Genomic DNA, 24152 nt, shown 5'->3' with positions numbered 1-24152 from the left:
AAAAAAAAAATAAGACGAGAACAGAATATATAATAAGAGTTTATTTTAAAAGGTTACTTTCATATTGTATGTTTTAAAGGTGTTAATGCTTTCCTTGTGATTATACAGGGAGAGTAATATCCATTACAGTACAGTAGTTCTTTCAATTACTGTATATAAAGTATATAGTTTCTAAGGTTATTCATCAAAATATTATTTTATTCATATAAGACTGATTTATTGATAAACCACAGCAAACTGTCTTTGTACACTTAAATTAAAGGGGTGGAGAATAAAATGTACATAACCTCCATGAAACCCAATTAATGAAGCTGTTAACATTTTATAAATGCTTTTCAGTGTACAATAAGACTCAACAGACATACAAACCTACAGGTAGAACACATAAACGGGGTCATCTGGCAGGTAAGGCAAAAAGTCTTCAAACAAAAGAATTGAACTGTTTTTTAAAAAAGTGGGGGGAAAAAGGACCAGAATATTAAAGTCTTTAGTGTTTTTTCACAATAATAGTTAGTCGTATTCCAGCAGTTTTTATTTCAAAATATCCTCCTTTCAAAGTTTCACAGTCCATGATTTTATGTCATATTGCATTGCTCCACCCATGCACATAAGTTTGAACACTTTGGTTCTCCACATATAGAGCATTTTAAACAGGGCTTTGTAAAGTAGGTACTGACGATATTGTTTTTTTTATGTGACCTATATATATAATTTTTTTTCTTTCAGAGAAAAAAATATTCCAGTATACTCCACTTCTGTTTATATGGTATGGGCAACTAGAACTAATAAAGCTGTAATGCCTAATATGACGTTATAACTTAACAGTTTAGATTTCTACAGTAGCTTAATGAATTTGTGTGTGTGTGTGTCAATTTATTGACACGATTTAAGCATGATTTTCAACACTAAAAAGCACTTGGTAACAATAGATAAGTAGCTTTATAGGTTGGGGCTATTGCAATGTTTACTAGTATGTTTATAATTGGTAAAGGTCATTATTATAAAATGACTACAAAATGTTACTACAATTAACTGGTTGTAACAATGTACCAATATTCAAGTTGACTGTAAGCGTGTTACGCCTTACACTAATGTTTCTTCGGGAGCCTTGTTCACTCACTCACTATGCAAAAAAGCTTCTTGTATTGAATATTGACTCAATATATACATCAATTTTCTCAAGTGTTCCGATTTTAAAAGTGCATTGTAGAAATATTCCAAGAAAACTTGATGCCATATTTCATTTTTATACATTAGTGGGAGAGAAAGGGAGCACTTTCATGTATTTCATGCATACAAATAAAAACAGTATTCAAAATGTAGAAGCATGCGGTCAACCTCAGGGGCATGCATTAAGCTAGGTGAGTTCACCTGAGAAGGTACAGTAGTAGGCTCAACAAAAAGAAAATGGTTAATGCACTGCAGGATGAAATACATAATTTTGATTTTAAGCCAGCAATTTAAGGTTTCTTTAAAAAAATAAGTTTTCATTTATATCACAACTACTGTGTCTATGTGCACCCTCATAAGAAAACGCTGAAAATGTTTTCAGTTTCCACAGTTAACTGTTGACACAAAAGACAGATGGGAGGAATATATTGGCAATAATGTCTCACACAACTACTTGTATTATGTAGATGGGTTTTATGCTTTGTGGAACAAAAAGTAAATGGAGGCTTTGTCTTGGACGTGCCATGACTCTGATTTGTTACAACTGAAAGACCCCATGGGACAGTGCTTATCTTGCTAGTCTAGTGTGCTTCTAGCCAGCAGAATACTCAAATACATCAGAAGTGAACTTAGTGGATGTCAATGGGAACACTTTGCTGACACAGGTGAGACACAAACAAGAAAAGAGCCTGCACTAATGCTGACTCTGTCAGGCTGTACTTCGGCCCAGGTAATGTAATGCAGATACGTTAGTAATGGCAATGCTGATGTTTAGCAGGTATATGCATTTTAGTTTAGCATGTTAGCATGCTAATAAGCAACACAAAATAATAGTATTACACAGATTTTGTTAATGCTAGATTTAAAGTTCAAAAGCACAAATTACAATTCATTCCTTGAAGAATGTGACTGCTTCTAAAACAATTTATAGTAATTATCGAGTGGTTGTTGACATTTCATTTAAAAAACTTCCAGAGATCCAGAGATTTGAGATTTTAACCAGTCCCTTATGAATTCTGCGTGAACTTGCAATTAAAAACATTATAAAAACATTGGGACATGAACCTTTTTATCCTTTAAGCTTTTTTGTTTTTGTTTTGTTTTTTTAGAAAAAGGTGTTGCAAAATCAGGCATTTTAGGTCACAACAATTACAAAAAAGTCCAGAAAATCCCGGAGGGACTGAAAAACTAAAACTTAACCACCCGGTGGGCCTCAAACGAAAGAAAACCACCAAATCCATTCAACAATTTGAGAGATATTTCAGTATGGACCTAGATATCAACATAGATCAACCAAAACTCTGGCTTTGCCATCTATAGAGCCATACTGTATGGCTAACATTTCCCCAATAAACCTATTTTATGCTAATGAAATATTCACCACAAGGATGAACTGCTGGAATTTCACTAAAAAGCTGAGCTGTCAGTTTCCTTTAATCATCAGCCAGTCTTTTATACAGCAGATATATTTGTGCATCCTGCTTTGCTGTGGCCTCATTGCCTTTGCCATTGTGCAGTCTACTGTGAGCCCCCTTCAGATGCAAATTGTTAGTGGCATGCACATATGTGCTATGTCTCACTGGGCTCCTCTGCCTCCTTGATCTATTAAACATCATGGTTAGCTACGGAGAATCTGTGCCAACATATTTTGAAGCATGTGACTACAGTGGCTACCCGTCTGAAGGCCTGAAATATCACCTTCCAAGCAATGTTGGAGTTTAGTATCTGTAGATATCATTTGTTTGACAACATTTAGAGCTAAAAGGAAAGTTTTCTTCTCAAAGTGCATCAAAGGTGAGTTAAATGTCTAAATGTATATATTTGGTGGACCAGTGACATAAAACATATCTTTAAGATTGGAAGAGAATTCATTGGGAACAACTGAGGTCAAAGACCTATAACAGGGTTTCTAAAAGTAAAGGATTCACTGTAGGTGGTGTTTTTGTATCTGTGTTTTTCCTGGAATAACTGACCACATTTCTCTTCTGAAACAGAACACTTGTGCATCCATCTCCCACAGTTTCCTAATGAAACACTTCTTCTTGAACAGACCATGATATCAGAGCTGTTCAGTTCAGGAGATGAATAGCACTTGTATTGGTCTCTGGTTCCCCCTGATAGCATTCATTCAAAGAACAGAATCACCACTTCGTTTTTGTCCGCCGAGGCAGATGGGAACAAACTGACAATTCAGAATGGCAACACAAAACATGACCTTTTGCATAGGATCTGAGAATACAAAACACTTTTTACAGCACACCCAGACTGTGGACATACTTGTTAAATCCCAAGGTGCTGAGCTATGCAGTGCAGCAGATTATCTATCATTTACTGTGTTGCACAGCAAGGAGTGTGATGCTCACTTCACAGAGTGACTTTCAAACTAGCAACAGTGACGCAAATAGAGCTGTGAGCTAAAAGCATATTTTTAAGAAAAAGTTTTGCTGAGGTGATGCAGAATATTTATCCGCATTTCATTCAGCCACATTTGCTGCAGATGCATGAGGATCCAGTGTTTTGAATTAGCATGATGTGAATAAATGTTGTGTGCACCATTCTGCCCATGCTTACATCAGTATTTATTTCATGCATAATCGCGAAGGCAAACTGATTTAATTAAATGCATGAAGTTTGCCGTCTATGGGGGTGCAACAAAGATACAAATGACTGCATTAGGAAATACCCTCAAGCTGCTGTCATGTTATTACACTGAATTGATATTAACACAGTCTGGAAAATTAAAATCTGGTCAGTAAATGTTAGAGTTGTTTGTCATCCAAGAAGATGAAAGGAATAAATTCAGACCTGCAACACACAAAAAATGTTTTCTGCACTAATGAAGGTTTTACAGATAGATGTTGCCCGCTTTTATGTCAATGTTTCTAACCAGTCAGCATAAAGGGAACAAAGACAAGCTAGGAACTAAGACGAGAAAAAACAACTAAACAAAAATTAATGGCTCAGAAAGCTTTCAAGTTAAGAAGACAGCAGTTATTTAAAGTAATTGAAACCAGTCTGAAAATGGCTTTGTGTTTTTGTTTTGCCATAAAAAGTCGTATAATAAATATTGTTGTTCGCATGCATTTGAATAAGGCTTTACAACCCGGTTTGCACATTCCACTTGGGCTGAGGAAGTTACGTGTTTGTCGGAAGTGCAAAGGGAAAACTTCTAAAAGTATGTGAACATTAATTAAGAATCTGTTTATGAAAATCTGAATTCATGCAATATCATTATTCTCCATTGAAAGAGGATAAAAGCAAACCAGGAACTAAATTTGGAGTTCCAGGTCATATGGTGCAGTCTTCATCAATTTTGCCTGCTAAATCCATCCTTCAGCAGTGTTAAACTGTTTCAAAAGTAATTGAATAGCGAAACCGTTCTCCCCTCCTCAAAACGTCATCTTTTCTCTGCAAGCAGCATGTGAATGATCCTCTGTGACAGTGTGTGCCTGCCAGTCTCTCCTGGCTCAACTTGGTTCCACTGGATGAGTCAGGTTTTAATTGATGTGTTCTCTAAGGCATTGCTCGTACAATCTTTGCCTGTCCTTGTGCTCTTTAGGGAAATCACAATTCCAGTGCAAATCCATCACAAAGCAGTTACTTCAAGCACTTTGAGGAACCTATTCCCAGATCTCCTCCCAGGTACCAGGCAAAAAAATAAAACCACTTTCATGATCACTGTTCATTTTGACGTGCATAAAAAAAACAAACTATTGCCTCTAATATCAGATCCAGTCCACTCTGATGTTTGCACTTTGGCTGTTGGGTAGAAATCAGACATTAGGTGATGGGGAGATTGATCCTCTCTACCTCCCATTCCTTAAATGTCTAAGTTGAAGGCCCGCATGAGAAGGTCCAGGTCACCAATATTTGCAGCCTGGAATAGTTCAGGTTGGTCCATCATAGATAAAGCTATCCTCAATGCAGCCCAGATGTTTCCAGACATCACCTGGTGGTTCTGCTGGTGACTTCGGCTTTTTCTCTGAAGGCTTAAAGCAGTCAGGAAGTTGCTGGCTGCCTCCCTGGGGAAGCAACAATCAGTGCATTAGTTTGGATGAAGAGGCAACATTGGTAAAACGCTATTGACTTGCATGTTCCAAGATGGGTAGCATGTAAAGTGTAAGCTTGTCAGCCCCAATAGTTCAATAACTGAGAATAGTCTCTACATCAACAAACCTTTAGCACCATCTGTTCTGTGAGGATGCATAGATAAAACTGTGTTTGTCTGGAATCCCTTACTCAATTGCTAGCTTTTAGAGTGGGACTCACCCAAACAAACCAAAACCCTGATCATTTTAATTTGTGCCCAATTCTGTTTGATCCCTTAAATGAAGATAAAGATAAAACAGTGTATAGTACACCTTTTTAAAAAAAAAAAAGATGTGCAGTGTAATGAATGCATCTGTAATTTAGTACAGTAGGACATCTACAGTTTAGCAGCTTCTCTGTCAAATTAGATACTGTACAATTGATGACATACACTTTCTTTAGCAGCTAGTAGGCACTGATTATAGGTTCTAAGATAATTAGCAGTTTTGTTTAGTTAAGGGAAATGCAGGCATCTTGGCAGATCCAGGTCATGGGATATTTTGCTTTACCCTTAATCCTGAAACATGTGTCTTTTCAGTGTCACCTGCTTTGCACACATAATTTGTTGATATTTGTTGACATCTGTGCAATATTTAATTTTCCAATGTGCACTGATTTGTTTTTTTCTGTATACTTTTAAAAAGTAATAATTCATGTAAAATTTAAATCTTAAAATGTTTCTGTATTTGCTATTTTAAAAATTAACATATTATCAAACTTTTCAACACTTTTTCCAGTAAACATGGTCGTTTGTTTGGCATAATAAGGCCTTAGATCTGATATCAGGTAAAAAACATGAACTCTTGGGACACGAGGGAGCACCATTCGTGTCTTTACACCAAAGAGGAAATTAGCTGACAGTCAAATCAGAAAAATCTGAAGAAATAATCATGTTTTTGGCTCAGTAGGGAAACATATTTAGCCCTGTCAATCAGTTCAGCCTCAGTCATTATGTACAGTATACCCTGGACATTTTTTTATCCTTGCTATCTAAGTTTTTCCATTCGTACTTAAATGCTAAATGACATGTTCTCTTGAGTTCACCTTTGAGCAGGATTTACGTTTATCTGAGAAACTGATTAAAAAAATCTTTTTGTTTTTGCACTTGACTTGATTCTTTTTTTATTCTGAACAGTTTAAGGTGTCTATGAGGATGACAAAGGATTGTCCAGATTAAGAAAATATTTGGTACTGATTCATCATAGCTAAGAAAGGCATGAGCTGGGGCTACTGTAACCTGTACTGTACAGTAGTATGTCTGGTATTATACTAGAATTAGCCTAAAATGCAGTGACTATTTGTATTTTTGAATCCGTGAATACTCATATTTTTGCATTATTAATTCGAAGTGCTAAATACTTTTGTCACATAGATATTTGTGACATATTTGTCTATATAGAAGTATTTGGATTTTTGAACTGTTATCAGTTTGGCTCTGTACACCACCATCTTGATTTTAAATAATTAAATCACAGTGTGCTTAAAGTGCACATTGTTAGCTTGATTGGATCCAATTACTCATATACTTCTCATTTTAGGGGCTCAAATGTAAATGAATAATTTGGTGCTCAGGTCTTTCATAGACAGTTCCTTACCAGTTAACTTAAATTAGTTTCATTTCAAGTGGCTTGGAGTTTGTTAACTATAAATGAATAAAGTGAATAGATCAGCGTAACGACTGTCATCAACTGAAGCTGAAACATCCAAACAAATCCATCTACAGTAAGAGAAATTATAAACACGGCCACTGTCTCAAACAAGTAGAAACTTTATCCCACTCTCCAACATCACCAGGTCACTCACCTGTGTGCTCCCAGGTTAATACAGCTGATTCCCAGGTTGTAACGGGATCTGATAAACCCCGGCTGCAGCTCTAGTGCCCGTGTGTAAGCCTCCACTGCCTCCTCACTCCGGTCCCCGTTTGCCAGAGTTGCTCCCAGGCGGTTCCATAACAAGTAGTCCTGGATCAAGGATGAGTGGTGTGTTGGATGAAGGGTGAGGAGTGTCATATAGTGAAGTTAAAAGAGTTATTGATCATGATTAACTTGTCAGTATAGTTTGGGATTTATTTAAGGTGTAAACCTGCTGGTGAGCTCCTCATTTAGGCTGAATCAAAACTCAACAACAGCATTTTCAGTTTTCTATTCTGTACATCTTAAATGCCCACCATGTTAAAAAGACCCGTACAAATGTCTTTGACAGAAAAGTGCAAGTGAAATAGAGCTGAATAATCGGGGCTGAAATACTGCACTCGACTTCAACTCTACAGTGACAGCATGACAAAGCAGTGTATGAGCAGCATGCTATAATTTGCTTCATTTTGTTGTGGCGCAAGAACAATAAAGTACTTGGAGCATTGCACAGCTCCCAACTACAAACTAACCCACAGTACAAGGGTAATTTAAGGAGAGCTGAGTCACATCACACAGGGTGCCCTTGTCCTTGTTTCTCACCTGCAGGTAGACAGGCACATACTGAGATCATGGTTTTCTATAGTACAGAGGTCCTTCATCTTTGGCTAAGCCTAGCAGCGGGATCTAATTATCTCCCTTTGTGTTCAGAGCTATTTCTCTGGCGGGGGAGCAGATATTACCAAGTCAAATGTGGGAGGTTGGATTTAACAATGAGTAATATTTGTGCTGACCTGGGACAGTGCTGAGAGGACAGAGCCTGATTTGCATGAAGGAGATGGAAGAAAAGTTTGTGGTTGTATTTGAAGGCTTGTTTGTTTGCGTTGTTGTTTTTCTGTGCATTACAGCATAGTGATGTGTGTGTCCATATCAGCTTTTAGTTTTCTGTGTAAATGTAAGTTTGACCTAAATCTTATTCTCAAACTGGATCAGAAGTGAGAGCATATGTGTGCCAGTCAAGAGTTCATGTGACCAGATTTGGCAGCTCCTTCCATCACTGCATGTGTCTGTGTGAGCTCTCCCTGAGCATTTGTAGCTCCATCTATTTGTGTGGTGTGTGACGCATGATGACTTTTATGATGTGCGGGCTGTATGTACTGTTAGCGTGTTGGTGTGTGTGTGTCTATATTATTCTCATAGGAAAATTAGTAGAACAACATAAATACACTGCAGCAGACATTACATGTTGATATGATACTCTGCTGTAGTAACAGTACTTTTTAATGTTGCTGAAAAAGTTGCAACTGACCACCTAACAACTCCAGCATTGCGTTGAGCTCTCTACTTTTTATTCTATTTTTAATGATCTCCCCCAACAGTGTGATGGTGTAGACATTTGGATGTATGACACTGATGTGTATATACTCATGCAAAAAGACCTGAGTCAGCAGCTAAAAAGACATCAACTGCCATGGAAAGAATTGCAGAGTAGCTTGATCAGAAATGTCTTAGTGTGAGAATGATGAACAAGGTCTGTGTTGTTCTTTTTTAAAATCATCCTCATTGGGGGATCATGAAATTTTAAGTGGCTTAGCTGTCCTCCATTATGTGACTTGTTCAACTTTTACTCACAGCGCTCTAAAAAAATCTTTGAGAACATAAATTGTGTTTTGTACTTTACTCGTTCTTTATACTGCATTTGAGCAGTCAGCGTTATTTGTGAAAGATGCCTTACCAGACTACATAAACAAATTCAGTTCCTTTAGTAGTTTCTGTGAATATGTGAATGAGCCCATTTTATAAAGGCACACAGTTTATGTTGTTATCAATAATATATACTCCATAATGTGGTGCCAGTTGAAGTTAACCAGCTGTCAGACAGGTTGTTTCTGCCAGAAACCCACAAATCCCAATGTGTTCACCAACGACAGTTTACAGTCAGCAGGTTGCCTGTTTCACCAAATAAATATTAGGTGTAGACAGAATTCTGAAGATATAGCTTTAAAAATCCTCAAAGGTAATCATTTTAAATGTGTAAATAGCCTAAAAATATCACCCATTAGAATGTGTTCATTTGCTTATTTATACTTTATTGCTTTTTCTCTTGACTGAGATATTTTAACATACTGCACAAAACAGGAAGTGAAATCCTTCCAATATTATTATCTTACCACATATTTTCTATATGTCAAAGTACTGTGTGCTCTATTAGTAATAACTAAAAATTGGTCTGTTGTTACTAAAAGTAATTTTAATTAAGTTTGTTGTCTCCAGCCAGTGAGACTTGAATTGACCACTGAGCTTATTTCTGCCTGCCGAACATCTCAGCCACTGTCAAGTGTTTATGTAACTAGAACTTCGCTCTGCCTAATCTCCATGTTTCTCTGTGCCCCTCTGTGTGTATGTGTGGGTGTTGCTACCTCAGGCCGGACTGACAGGGCTGTATTGAAAGCCTCAACAGCTTTGTTAAACTCTCCGCTGAGGTTGTAGAGCACCCCGAGGCCTGTTTGCAAATCTGGGTCGATGCTGTCAGAGTTGTACTGAACTGCTTCCAGGAAGAGATCCTTGACCTTAGGAAGCAAGGAGCTGTGGAAAAACACAGCACAGATAAGGATTAGTGTAATTTAAGGCTGTTAAGTTAGTGCTCTTAAAATTGCACTGCTGTGATGTTGAATTTAATGCATGTCAGCATAAAAAATAAGAAATGATGGAAAAGGAAGAAATTGATGAAGGATAAAAGAAAGAGAAGAAAAAAAGATCTAAAAAATGAACAAGAATTTTAGCATAAAAAAATGATGTGGAAAAGGACGGCAGTACTGAGAAAATAGATTTTTGTTCTGTTTGTATTAATTATCGAATTAAGTTTACAACCAATGCACAAAAGTGAAACAAATAATAAATGAGAGCTAGACAGCTACTTCTGCCTCGGTGGTCATCTGGTCCTTAGCTTTTGAGTGAAGACTAGGGTTTCCCATTAAGCTATGTCTTGTTCTTCACTGGGCTGGGCATAACAGAAGAAGGCAGATAGAGTAGGGAGAGCAAGTGCAGAGCGGAGAGTACAATGAACCTGAAGAGTGAACAATGGAGTGAAAAGCAGAAACGAAAAAGATGATATTGCATGGATTAGAGAGGCGGCTGCAGTAATTGGGATGTACCTATATCTCCCATCTCTTATATGTCTAATGATTTGATAAAGTGCTGCTTTCCCCTGGAAGCAAAAGTGACTCATTTTAATCTGATATACCTAACAAGCTCATTTTTCTGTCTTAAGACAGACACACAGTGGGAGTCTGCCTTCCACAGCAGCAAGGGGGGTTCCACAAGATGCATATGTAAAGCTCCATGTATAATGTCTCAGCGGTGAAATTACACCAATATCAGCTGTGGTTGAAAGACCTTGAAAAAGTTTTTGGTGTCCCTGACAGGGTAATGGCTGTTTAAGTAAAATAAATGAGAGTCTGAAACTGACGACTGTAGAGAGCTGTTTTTTTTTCAGTGCAAAATACAGCAGGATAGATCACATGCTTGGCACCAAATCAATGTCTCTCTGGAGCCTTGTTTACAGGAACTCCAAGCAACTCCAAGAACCCCAGCTTTTTGCCTTGTGGCTAACAGTGAGACTTACAGGAATTAACAGATGTAGCGACAGCTGACATGGCACATTGTGCACGACTAAAATAATTTAAGTTGTTAGTTAGTTGTATTTTTTTTATCAATTTTCCCCTGCTCCGATTTTCTGGATATTCAGTTTTAATATTGTACCTTTCATTCCTGCCCATGTTGGGAGCATGAGACATCCTGCGCTGTGAATTTGGGGACCCCATCAAGTGGTTCTTGCCCTTCAGCAGATGCTTGTACTTTGGATTGTGTCTCAGCCAGCGAAGTAGGGCGTCGCAAGCATCATGGCGCATACCAGTGTTGGTCAGGCTCACGGCCAGAGCCATGAGAGCTGGGAGGTTGATTGGGTGGAGCTCCAAACACCTGAATGGAGACAGAACCCGGGTATGGAAGAGGAGAGATGTTGTAAAGTGTACACTTCAAAAGGGTGATCTAGTTTTGACAGGCATTATTTGGGACAGGCTGAAGTAAAGAAACATCACGTGGAGGCTATTGATTTCAGGGTCAGAGTTGTGCCTCAACTGCTCTGTGTCTGCAGAGGACAAGGTTTGCATGCTGTCGTCAGCAGGAGTGCTAGATTTGCATTAGGTTTTCATTTAGGAAAAAGGTAGAGATGGAGTGTGTTAGTATTGAGAGCTTAAGTTATAACACTGGTTAAATCATATGGACAACTGCCACTAGGACCCCTGTAATTAAAAAGGGGGTAAAAAGAGCAACCCTGTGTTGGATGAACGACTTGGATTAGTTAGTATAGGAGAGATGCCAAAACAAGATTTAACTTTTATCAAGATAATTTGAAGCAGGATTTGCTACAAATGATGTGCCAACTTCCTTAAAACCCTTATAATCTGAGACAAACAAAATATATTAGACCTCCAGTCCAGTGTGTTGTAAGAGAAGATTATGTAAACTCGGTTCAGACTACACAAATCTACTGTATGTTTACAAGGGTGTGTTCTGTTTGCTATGTTTTCAATACAGTATTGAAAGTATTACAGTATTTTCTTGATGCACAGTCATCAGACAGCCATACTGTATGTTGCAGGGACAGTCTCAGACAGAAGTGGCTGTCCATTTATATAATCTGTTTACCAAATTTCTTTTTTTCAAGTTTTCTGTCAAACACTGTGACAAACAAATGAACAGAATACAACAGTATTGTAACATTATGCTCGCTATCTGAAGTGGTGCCAGTGTAGCGACAACAGGCCTATAGCCAGATAAACATCTAATCTCACTTCATACCCAAACACTCCCTTCACAGATGGAGCTGTTACATAATAAACAAAGTCAAATATACACCATACACACTACCTGAGATCTGAATATTTTCTGGAATATGCACAAGTCTGTTGGACAAAGTGATATTCTGGGATTGAAAAATAAATTATTTGCCTTACATTGTTTTCTTTCACAGCATAGATCATTACAACAGTAGAAAGGAAGGATGCTTTCTGCTTTCTGAAGGCTGTCCTTGTGTTTTTACTTTACTTGTCAGTCCCCACATCCAAGACAGGTGCAATTTCTGGTTTTAGCAGTGTGAATGAAAGTGGGCCACCTCCCATTTAGGACTCAGTGCAATCACCATCCACGTGGAGTGTCTCTATTTTAGGAGGAGAAATCACATCTTTTCCTTCAATTGCTGGTTTTGGATCTTGGCTAACGTCAAAGTAAAATACAGTTTTTGTGCTATTAATAGAACAAGTCTTTACATCAATATTTATTTTTGCCTTTGTTTTTGTTCTTGCTGAATATGCTGCTGTCAAATTTTTTTAACTGAAACCTCATAGGTAGGGTTTCATCTTTTAACATGACATGTCCTCAGAGCCCCGCTTGTGCAAACATATGGTGTCACCAAGCAGGAACAGCTGACAGCTTTGCCACCTCTGACAGCAAATTTTTGATTGCTCTGATGCAGTGGTATCAGCCTACCTCTGGAGGGAGACAATTGCTGCTTGTTCGTTCTCATTTTGTGCCTGGGTGGTCCCCAACACTTGCCAAGCCTGCAGGGAAACAAAATACAGGTAACACTAAACAGCAGGGTGGAAACCTGTTCTCCATAGCCAGTATTCTCATGGGGCAGAAACAGAATTTGAGTGGCTCAGCATTGTCTCTCAGGCACAATTATTGGGGTCCAGCACACAGCAACTGACTAAAGACTGAACACAACATAGCAGCATCGGTGCACTGAACAATTTCACGCCACATACAGCAATGTGAATCTTTCATGAGGTCAAACATGGGCGCGTGCAATTATGAGGGTGGTGTTTAGCTGGGAGGATTGTCCTTAGATACCCTCAGAAAGTCAATTAAATCATCTCATCTTTACAAAGCAATTTAATAAGCTATCAGAGATGAGTTGGCGACATTCTAGTTTATCTTTTAAACAAGTGAAGTGATCATTTAAGTGAGGACTCCTCATTTATTTAGAGCTGAATGATTGGTACTGTAAAATAGTGAATTCATAGACTACTTTAAAATTCAGTTTATTTATTTGTGAGACTTTATAACTTTAACATATTTAGGGTTGGGACTGTTGGTCTGACAAAACAAGGCATTGAATTTGTTGCCTTGGCCTCAGGAAAATAGTTTTTCTTTTATTAATTTTATAGAGAATAATCAGTCAAAATAAAAATGCAGTTGCAGTCCTGCTTATATAAGAAGATGCTGACGTAATATATCTTATTATAGGTTTTTAGACTGACAAATATTAATTACTCTAAGTTTTAATAATGTTCTCAATTAATTGCCTTGTTGATTTTACTGTAAAATATCATATTTTTTGGCATTTTCACTTGAAAAGTGATTTCTTGATTTTTCTAAAATATTTGCTCTAAATGGTGAAAATTGTTGAGATTTTGCTCAGTAAACTTGAATTTGTGAGAGAGACATGGTGGTTGTGTATGCCCGTGCTGGCCCACGTCAGGTAAACAGAAAGTACCCGTGATCAGCACAAGAGGGTAGAAAATGACGTAACTAACCCTAAATCCAAATGTGAGATTATTAGATTACTTCTCTTTATTTTGTGTCTGTAAGGACAGGTTTAGTAACCAGTTTTAAAGTTAATCTCTGTAGATGCTGTTTTTTATTTCGAAATTATTTCTGAATGATACAGAGGTCTTCACAGTGGGGCAATAAGCCACTAAGCACCCTAGGAGGAATTTTGGAATCGTATTAGTTCCATACACCTCGGGATAATCCTCTCCTCGGAATAACTGGCACATTTCTGTATATTCCAGGGGATTTCGAAAGTACTTTGTATGATGGCTTTGCTCTTTCAGCCTGCAGAGAGGTCACTTCTTTTGAAACGGTGTGAATGCAAACAGGGAGAAAAAAATCTGCCAAATGAGCTATTATTCAGCTCACTGGGCAGATGGAAATTGTCTTCAAGAGTATGAGCAACTTGAGTATTTTGGCTACAGTAAACTGATTTGACCATCAGTGTCAAGCTTGAGAGTGCAACTTAATGAATCTGCCTTCTAGTTTCCTGTCTAGCTTTTATCATGAGGTAGAGTAAGGTTGGATTGGGGTTTAGGATGCACTGAAAACCAAACGGCTCCTGTCTAGTTGACCAGTGCAGCCTTGCAGTTTCATTTGCCATCTGTGCTTTGAAGGTATGTACTACTCTCTCTCTTTTGAATACACATCCCCGGCTGTAAATACAAATGTTGGCATGGTCAACCTGACTGCTTAAATTAAGACAGAACACAATGTGTGTGTTAATGTGTGTGTGTGCTAAATGAATTCACCTCTGAATCATGAGGGTCTTGCAAGACAGCCGCTTCCAGCATAAGCACAGCGTTTGGCAAATCTCCCTCTCGAGACTTCTTTAGTCCCTCTTCAAATGCGTTAGACAAGTCCTTATAAGGATTATCTGTGTGGAAGTAGTAACCCTGTCAGCAGAAAATAACAAAAAATAAAAAACAGGGATAGTGGCAATGTCAGTTTCTCTCTTTCATATTCAAACCAGGGCAACTGTCCTGTGTTGCTGTATATTTAAGCAAAGCTCCAGCTGTAAGAATCGATCTTCTTTGCTTCACATCAAACCTGGACTCAGCTCCCTGGGGTTTGTCTGTTCTCTTTAAATGTTAAACCTTGCATTTTCACGCTGTGATTACCCTGGTGTTTTGTTGCCTGCTTCTGAGCATGATGACTTTGAAACAGCCTTCTTGAAGAACTGGCCCTGCACTGGGAAAAAGCCGCCCAGATCTCCTGTAATATCCCTATATAGTAAGTTCAGCTGATGGGGAAAGTTTACTGCTGAGCCACATGCTCTTCCCTCTGAAACTCACAAACATTAGTTTTTATTATCAGTAGTGATGTTATGAGTAGGCTGAAGCACTTATATTATACATGTGCTTTGACTCTAGAAGGTTTGAAAAGAAACAAGACATTTAAAGTAAAAAGTAACCTTTTGTTGAAGTTTTATAACTTGGATGCTGGATAACTTTTAAAACCCCACCAGGAAGCATGGCAGTTTTTGGTTCTGAACAGCTGTGAAAAGTCACTGTTTTCTGTTTGGGTATGCTGTGGTTGCTTCAAATCATATAATAGCAAAAGGGAAAAAGGGCTGCTGGACATTTAACATTTGTAGCCTCAGGTTTAGTTTTATGCAGAGTTGAATGAGTTCCTGTGACACTGAGTTTCAATGTTTGCTTTGTAATTGCATGGTGACAATATAAGTCCAATAAATTGTTGTTTTTACATTTTGGCTTGTGCACAGGTTGGACTAATGAGATATAATGTATTACTTACTGAATTAGTAGTAGGTGGGTGGGTGTATTCCAACTGATACAGGATATTGTAGGCAGTATGCAAAAACAAGCATGTCGATATGAAAACTATGTGCTGTGTACCATGTAGGGATGCCAGCACCATCTTGTGAGGTGCCAAGTGTTTTGAGTTCCTGTCAGGATTCTGAACATTAGAGCTCGAGCACATGATGTCATGCAGTCCCAGAATTCATCTGTCAAATGATGATGTCGTCATCTTGGCAGGAGTAATGACATGTACATGATTAACCTGTAATGCTAAACTTCTATTATAACATCCAACAAAGGAAGAATAGAGGCTGAGACATTTCTGGCACCCTCTGGTTTGCTTATTTAAAAAAAAAAAAGAAAAATCCCTGACAGCATGATTTTGAAGGTATAGGTGACACTGGTAACCTCCTTCTACATCTAAACATAGACTGTGTAAACAGTTTATTCATACAATAAAAAGGAATGTATGAGTTAAAGTGACTTTGTAAACTTTGTAGAACATTGCCATGTATGGACTTTTTTTATCCAGCATCTTTGTATCTGTGAATACAGTGCAAGGAGAACTAATGTAGCTTAAGCTGGAGCTACAGGTCATGTAAATTCTGTCTGTTTCTATATCTCTGCAAACACTCCAGGCAAATTGTAAGAGTCAGAAATGTGTAATCCATTGAGTTTCTGACTGTGTTCAGTTTATTTGGAATTGGAAATGTGCACTGAATCTTAGGACTTAAATCCATACCAGTGCCATCTGCTCCATACACATTAATCATGTGACATCCGGAGCTCTATAGGTCACGAGAGGTCAGGCCACCGTACTATCGTGGGTACGACTATAATCTGTCAGTTTGCTGGCTTGTGAATCAGCAGCTCTTGCATAGATTCACTGGAAAACTGTTCATGTATTTACAAGTATTGGAGTTTTAAAACACTATTGCTACTGTATTATTGATTATGGTAGGGTCCTCTTTCATTTTCTTCATCTTTACCCATCTTCATCAAATTTGAAGAATGTAAACAAACTCATTCTAACCACAGGCACAGGTAAACAGAGGGCATACCTCACAAGATGGTGGTCATGTCCCGCAACAGTTACCATGTTACTTTAGGTGGAAACCGATTTTTGTTTATGAGCTGAAGAGCAGTGTGTAGGTAAAAGTTTCACAAACAGTTTCTTCACATTGTAACAGTTTAATGATAGTGACCTTCTCGTGTGGACAGACAGTTGAGGGAATCTGCCCCTGCTCATTCTCCGTCAGCCAGTTCCGCCGAGCGAGCTCTTCCCACTCCGCCTGCATCTTATCCCAGAACTCTGTATCTGACTACGAATAACAGAGAAAGAGTAGGACATGATGAAAGGATGGAGGATGGATATTTTGAGAAAGGTGAGAGGAGACAATGAGTGATTAAAACGCTGCAGAACAGCAGCTCCTGTAATTTACCATCAATCTACAGAACAGCTGTAAATGTCACGTTAGGCTGTAACTTAAAGCTCCACATTTCTGATGAATCATCACATTTACAAGTTGAAGCAGAGCTTAAAGGAACATTCATCTGAAGCCACATGAGTTCCTGCTCCACATGGCATCAGTATCTGCTTCCACTTTCAAACTGGCTGACAGGCCATTAAAATATAAATATTAAACACCACTTCCAAACTTACAAGAATTATTGTTTAAATTAGTTGATAGTAATATTTGATGATGCAGCAGGTAAACAGGGCTGTATTTAATATAACACAATCAGTTAAGAAATGCACAAAGGCTTATATTACATTTAAAGGAGAAAAAATTTAATTATGCACGCAAATAGTCTTCACATTTATGTGGTTAAAAATGTCACTTCAGGGCTTTAAAGGCTCTATTACTTTGACATTTTAACTGTTATTTGCTGACATTTCAATTAGGTGACAGAATCTTGAAGCGAACCTATCCGTTGACCAGACAATCCACTTTCTCATTTACCAGCTTCTTATTTTCTATCCAACAGTAAACCAAAGCCTAGAGAGTCATGTATTAGATATACATTTACATTAGTTACTAATTTAGGTTATTCAAATAGCTAGTGTCCTCAATCTTCTTATGCTCACAGTTTTGCTTTCAAAATTCCAGTGAACATAAGAGTTGCATGTGTCATCAGCAAATTTAGAAATCATTGTCTTTACACTTCATAAAAAACATTTGTTATTCAATGAACACCTGGTTTATATCAAGCGTAATATTCTGCTAATGCTTCACAGCTATGAACAATCTGGAGAAATATTCAGCAACAGCTCTGTGAAGAATTTAATATAAGAGATTATAACATGCTAAGTGTGCATCTTTCCATTAATCTGTTGCCAGAAATACTTGTACACGCAATCAACAGTGCTGACAGTGTGTGAAACAGTCTATGCTGTGCAGTTAACTGTTACAGCATAATCACAGTATTATTTGTTGCATGATGAGTTTGCATCATTTTATGACTTGAGAAAATTGAAGAAATTATTTATTTGTACTAAAACCCACTGTTGGATTACACTAAGTAATGGTTGTGTGGGCATGTCTGTATACCTAATCAGGTTAGGCAGTGACAAAGGTAGAGAAAAAGATTAGTAAGACACAGTCAAAAGACAACGCAGAGGCAGAATGGAGTGCAACTTCAGCTAATATAACCATGATCCATACATAAAAACTACCTTTTGAGTTTTATTGTTTGTTTTGATAGCAAAGATGAGCGCTTTGGACTGAAGGTATCTATAGAATCTCCAAACATCTGGCATCTTACGTACAAATACATATGCACTCTGCCTCTGAGCTCTGTGGAGTCTGTTGATGATGTTGTAGATGCTAAAAACCTGTTCCCCTCTGCAGTTATACTTCATTCCATATCTGTGAAATATAGGTCTTGTTGGTGGCTTTTTTTTATTTTCATTTTTTTACGGTTCACATATACTTATAACCCTTCTTTAGTTGTGTTTGAGTGTTTACAGTGCCTTGCAAAAGTATACATTCCCCTTGAAATTTTGAAATTTCACATTTTGTAACGTTTAAACCTCAAATGTAAATGTATTTTATTGGGATTTGTGGTACATAATTGTGAAGTGAAATGACAATGGTAAATGGTTTTAAAATTTTTTGCAAATAAATAATAAATATCTGAAAAGTGTAGCGTGCATTTGTTACCGAGGTATATTACCTACTAACAATGTTACCGTATTAATTCAGAGTGAAATAGAGTTGATTTATCTTAGAATGGAATGTTTGGAAAACTTTTCTGTTTAGTCCTTTGTCTGTCTACATATGAACTCTACACACAGTACTTTGAACTTAACATTTAGGTTTAGCACTATAGTTGAAAGTACAGTAACATCATGCCTGATTTTAACCATGCAGTTGCAACAGTGGAGTTTTTCATGATTCTTGGCTGTCTTTGTGTGATAGCAGGGTAAACTAGGGTGAATAATGTCAAACAGAACAGCCTTCTGTGACTTATTGAGGCCTCTATAGTTAGAAAGGTCTAAGTACATGACTGTGCTGTGTACAGTACGTGTGTGTTGTGACACTGTAGGAAAGAGCCAGGTCTGAAAGATCTACTGTAAACATCTGTTTATATCAGAAGTCTTGTCTCCACATCTTTAGAGTCTTATGATTGACACAGAAGCCACAGTGTGGCCCCTGATGGTGAGAAATGTCAGGTAATTGCAGGCTGCTGACTCTCAGACAAATTGCCTGAAGGTGAACCTTCTCTGCTTCCTCTGTCAGGAAGTGCAGTCAGAGATCCTGGGGTGTAGGAAATACATAAAGGGAAGCAAAAGTTAGGCTATAAGTCCTACATATCATAAGCAGGGATTAAAAACAGTGTCAGTTCACTGCTGGTGGGCCTGTTATTATCTAGGGACATATGTGATCAGTTTGTGATATATCATATTTTAATAAAAATTATTTTAACTTTGAGTTACGAGATCTCAGAAATGTTTAAATTATTTAATTGCAGCCAGTATACAACTGTGACATATATGAATATCTTTAAGAGTGTATCTTGTTATGACAAGGCCATCTTGCCTGGTGTTGAACTACACTGAAGTCTAACTTCATGGAAATAAGTGTGTACAACGTTCAAGCATTTTCATGATGTAGCTGTCAAGCTGGAGCTGTCTTGAAATTGCTTTTATATTTTTAGGTAGTTTAACAGAAATAAAAACGCGTAGAAAAGTACAACTTTTCCCTTTAAGATGAAGTGGAAAGGCTGGAAGAAAGTAAACATAAAAATCAACTGTCATAGTAAAATACAAGTACTTTACTACAACTCAAATTTGTACTCACTGCAAATACATTACAGAAGTTGATATAAATGGTTTCTTTCCACCACTGTTAGCATGTAGTGTATGTGCGTGTGTGTGTGTGTGTGTGTGTGTGTGTGTGCATGACAAAACCCTCACGCAGACTGTTGTCATCCTTAGCTTTACAATCACGGTTCTTGTACTGTTGCCATTGTTCTCATTTCCATAATAAATATAATTTCATTACTGCTTATCATGCTGTGGACTGTGTTTGCACTGTACATGATCTTATTATTTGCACCTTATAGACAATAAGTTGGCCTCATCTGATTTATATCTAGTTTGCTCCTTAGATGCACCATGGACCGCAGCAAATTGCTTGCAAAATTGAGTATATATAGGAGTATGTTTTAATTTGCAAGAAATGTAATCATATTCCTCTATAATGCTATGAAAGTTTTTTTCTTCAACAGTGGCACTGGCAGTTTAATTATATTGAACAAGGCAAGATACAGTGAGGTAATTTATATTCTGTGTATCACTGATGTGAACCTTTAGCTGTGACTCTGATTTCAGCAGCTCTGATGGAGTGTTATGTGAAATGGATTCAATGCAGAGTGCTTCCTGGTGCCAAACATGTCACTACTGCTTGGAAATGAACTAGGGGTTGGGGTGAGGGGAAGGAACATTTTATGAAAACATTATGGACAAAAATAGAGGATTTATATATTTAGCAAGGATATTGGTGTCACCTACTTAAATAAAAAAACATATTTACATTTTGTCAAAATATTTCAGTATTATTTCTGGGGTGGCTGTAGCTCCGCTGGTAAGCCAGTTGTCCACTGACCACAGGGTCAGTGGTTCAATAGCTGGTCCCAGCTATATGTCAAAATGTCTCTGAGCAAGACACTGAACCCCTAACAGCCCATTCCCATCCCCTGTGCAGTGCTGGTCCAAGCCTGGTAGAAATTGGGGAGGGTTGCGTCAGGAAGGGCATCTGGCGTAAAAACTGCCACATCAACATGCAGACAATGATCCACTGTGGTGACCCTGAACTCATCTGATAAGCTTGAAGGACAAAATAAAAAAATTCAGTTTGGAATTAATTAGTAGCTCCAGGATTTTGCGAACTATTTTTGATTCTTGCAGCCTAAATGGCAGATTTACCAAAAAAAAAGTTTGTTGCATGTTGCTATGTTTTATTATGTTTTATTAAATTAAAATGCAAGGTTGCATAGAAATCACAGGGGACTGGTTAAATAAATCATTGCAACTGCAACATCACAAATCCTTGGCAGGACTGACAAATGTAGTCTTCCAGAATTTTTTTGTAAAACTATGTCCGCTAAAACATAGAAACAGGTGCTACAAAAATAAAAAAGTAAAGTAATACGTTTGTTTTAGAAGTAGTATCACAGGAATAATAAAAGAAAGCAATTGTGATAAAAATCGTTTGTACATCCTCCGTTATCTTTGGTGCTCATCCTCTTTAGGGTTGCAGGTTGGTGTCCCCCTGAACAGATCACCAGTCTGTTGCCACCCAAAAAACCATTCACGCTTACACTTACAGTTTAAGATCTACACCTACAGGTCATTTAGAGTCCCCATTTATCCTGCACGATATCATGTCAGCTCTTGTTTTCTGGTATCCCTACTGCTACTGTCATAACTCATAATAGTCAAGGACACATTGCTCAAAAGACCTGCCTGGTGTATTTAAACTGTTGAAGATTTGTGTCTAGATTTACACAAATCTGTCATTCATGATATTCTGTTTTGAAAAGCTGTAGACCAAAAAAAAAATCTCTTTTTTTACCCGTGACAAAGAGCAGCCTTGCCGAAAAAAGCAAAAACAAACTATTGTCATCTCCAGAACCAGGCTGGCTTGGCCTGTAATGTTAATGAGCCACCCGCTGCACTGTCGTGCAGGCCAAGTCCTTGGTCAGCGAAATAAAAATAGGAAGCTGGACTCCCGATAATGTCACTAACAGCAATTACACACTCTATGGATGTCTGTGATAACAAGAGCTACTGTGGCCAGGACATAGCCTGGACTTTTTTGTGGTTGATAATCTCAGAAATTGCAATGTACTGGGAATTTATGACACATGAACAATGTTGTGATATGTTCCAGCCTGGTAATAAATTATGTTAAATTCAAGGTGCTTTCACATATTCTTATCAGCATTCACCTGCAGCACACCTGTCTAATACATATTATTTATTAAAGTTTTTGCTGATGGTAAGTGCAGGGCTTTGACTCTGGGATTGGTGTTGTACAGCATGTCCTGTCTGTGGTTAGGGCTAGGCAGCAAAAACACTCGTTAAGGTTTGAAAAAAGTTAAGTATTGGAAAAGTAAACATAATCTATCTCCTACCTTCAGTCAGAGTTGACTATTTCAGTATATAAAACTATAATTACATTTTTCTAACAAGTGTGTCAAACAACAGTGTGTCAGGGTGTGGAAGTGATGGCTCATATGGTGAGTCATATGAGAATGATTACATGAATCTGAAGCATCCCATTGCTAACAGGGATTTAGTGACTTTCAACTGATTTGACATAATGATAGTCTTAGTTTAGTTCACTATCACTGCTCAGCTGTTGCTAAAAAAAGTCTAAAACCCTTCTGTACACCACATGCCCACAGTGGAGCATTTCACAGAAACTGTGATTTCCCTCCGGAGGTTTGGTAGGGACCAAAAACAGAGAGCGGATATTGGACTTACAATTGTCAGGTGGTCAGAAACAATAGATAAATTACTTTTTAATTATATGGCCAAACATTAAGTGAAAGCAGATATTTCATTACAAAATTCAGCATTTTGGTACATGTGGCGTTACGGTTCTTTAAAAAAAAAATTTGTTGATACAATTAAGCAGTATATGAATCTAGTTTCTGGTTGCCTGAAGGGTAGTTGGTGGATGCCTTGTACACCCTTATTCACATGTTGAAACCTTTTAGTTCCGCTGCAAATGTTTGGAGTTAAGTGGTCTGCTCGAGGCGAACACTGACAGAACTTGCCAGGGGAGGTCAAAACATTACTCATTTGCTTTCCCCATTCGTGTTTTCCCAGCAGGCCCTTGGATTAAAACCACTGACCTTTTGATCACAAGCCTGCATCTATAACTTCTGCCTGCCTCTGTTGTCTTGGACTGAACCAATTCTACCTCAGACCAATATTCTGCAAGATAAAAGTAAACCTGCTGCAGTTTTAATCAAACAAGAGGCCACACAGTCACCTTCATCTCATCTTTATCATCACTGTGGGAGCTCTTCCTCATCCCCCACAGCCAAAACATTGTTCCCTGTGGTCACAATTTACCCTGCAGCCGTTTCAGTGGTTCTCAATTTAATGAAAACATTACATTGTCATCAGCCTAGAGTAATTGGCAGTGTCCTCATGTGACATGAACACTTCCTTACCTACACAGAAACTCTCTTAGTCAGCCTCTCTGTTTAAATTCAAAGCTGAGTTCCTTTCTAATACTAATGTCATTTTTTTTCTTCCTTTTTCAATGTTTTTTATGTATAAAAGCATAAAACCTGCAACTTCTCATCAGTGCTTTGTGAAATGGCTAATATTTTGAAGCCTACTTTCTTGTCTGCTCCTTCTTTGTGTCCTAATTTTCTAACATTTGGCTGCTTCATCTAATTGAACGAATTGGCAGACAGGCGAGGTGCTGATTTAATGTTCTCTCTGCCATCTGAGCTGTCTCTACCTCCATTTTGTTATAAGTATGAACAAGCATGCATATGCACAGCTACTTAAGTGGAAATGATCTGATTGTGGGCTTTGACATTGGCAGTTGAAGCCAAATGGCAGACCACTTGCATAAGAGCTTCCCTGAAGTGGAGGCCAGCACTCAAGCTGCTCGATCGAAACTGTGAGATACCGTTACAAATCAATGTACCATGCGCAGACATTTTTTTCAGGAGCATCTTAGACTCTCATTACTTAACTGCTCTCAGGCCGACACATGTACTCAAACTGTACAATTATTTGGGGAGGATGCTTTTTATGTCTTACACAAGCTTTGACATCATTGCTAAGTTTGTGATGGGATTCCCATGCGAGGCGTCTGAATCCTCTGCAGTCGCTCCTCTCACTTTCTCACTATATTCCTGTCCCCGCTCAATTATTTATTGACCATTAAACATAGTCCAGTGTGCAACAGTCTGCTGTTGACCTCAGTAAAGCTAAAGTAACTCAATAGAGCAGGGCTTGCTCACAGTTTCTGGTAAATGTCCATTGAGTGGTAAAGTGTGTTAAAAAGAAAACTTTCCTGGCTGTGTCTGTTATGATCTAAACTCCTGAACACCACTGAAACTTTGCTTTTTTCACTTAGGTAGCAGTTGTTGGACCTATGTAATGAACCTTAACTAAAAATATCTTCAG

The 24152-nt window shown here is 38.0% G+C and overlaps 1 protein-coding gene across 3 annotated transcripts in view; it reads right to left on the bottom strand.

Moving 5' to 3' along the window:
• Nucleotides 1–23: 23 nt before the first annotated feature.
• The window catches only part of pex5la (peroxisomal biogenesis factor 5-like a), a 79912-nt gene continuing 55783 nt past the window's right edge, over nucleotides 24–24152 (bottom strand). For all 3 annotated transcript variants that reach the window (XM_067513835.1, XM_067513836.1, XM_067513837.1), the window contains 7 exons: nucleotides 16693–16809; nucleotides 14477–14620; nucleotides 12660–12730; nucleotides 10872–11090; nucleotides 9530–9695; nucleotides 7063–7220; nucleotides 24–5192 (listed from right to left, as the gene is read on the bottom strand). In XM_067513835.1, coding sequence (XP_067369936.1) covers nucleotides 4991–5192; nucleotides 7063–7220; nucleotides 9530–9695; nucleotides 10872–11090; nucleotides 12660–12730; nucleotides 14477–14620; nucleotides 16693–16809 — 1077 coding nt within the window. In that variant the 3' untranslated portion in view covers nucleotides 24–4990. The remainder of the gene's footprint in view (nucleotides 5193–7062; nucleotides 7221–9529; nucleotides 9696–10871; nucleotides 11091–12659; nucleotides 12731–14476; nucleotides 14621–16692; nucleotides 16810–24152) is intronic.

Source organism: Channa argus, chromosome 8 (assembly GCF_033026475.1).
Source record: "Channa argus isolate prfri chromosome 8, Channa argus male v1.0, whole genome shotgun sequence".
Lineage (NCBI taxonomy): Eukaryota > Metazoa > Chordata > Actinopteri > Anabantiformes > Channidae > Channa > Channa argus.
The sequence above is the reverse complement of the archived record's forward strand: the minus strand, read 5'-3'. Positions and strand labels throughout refer to the sequence as shown.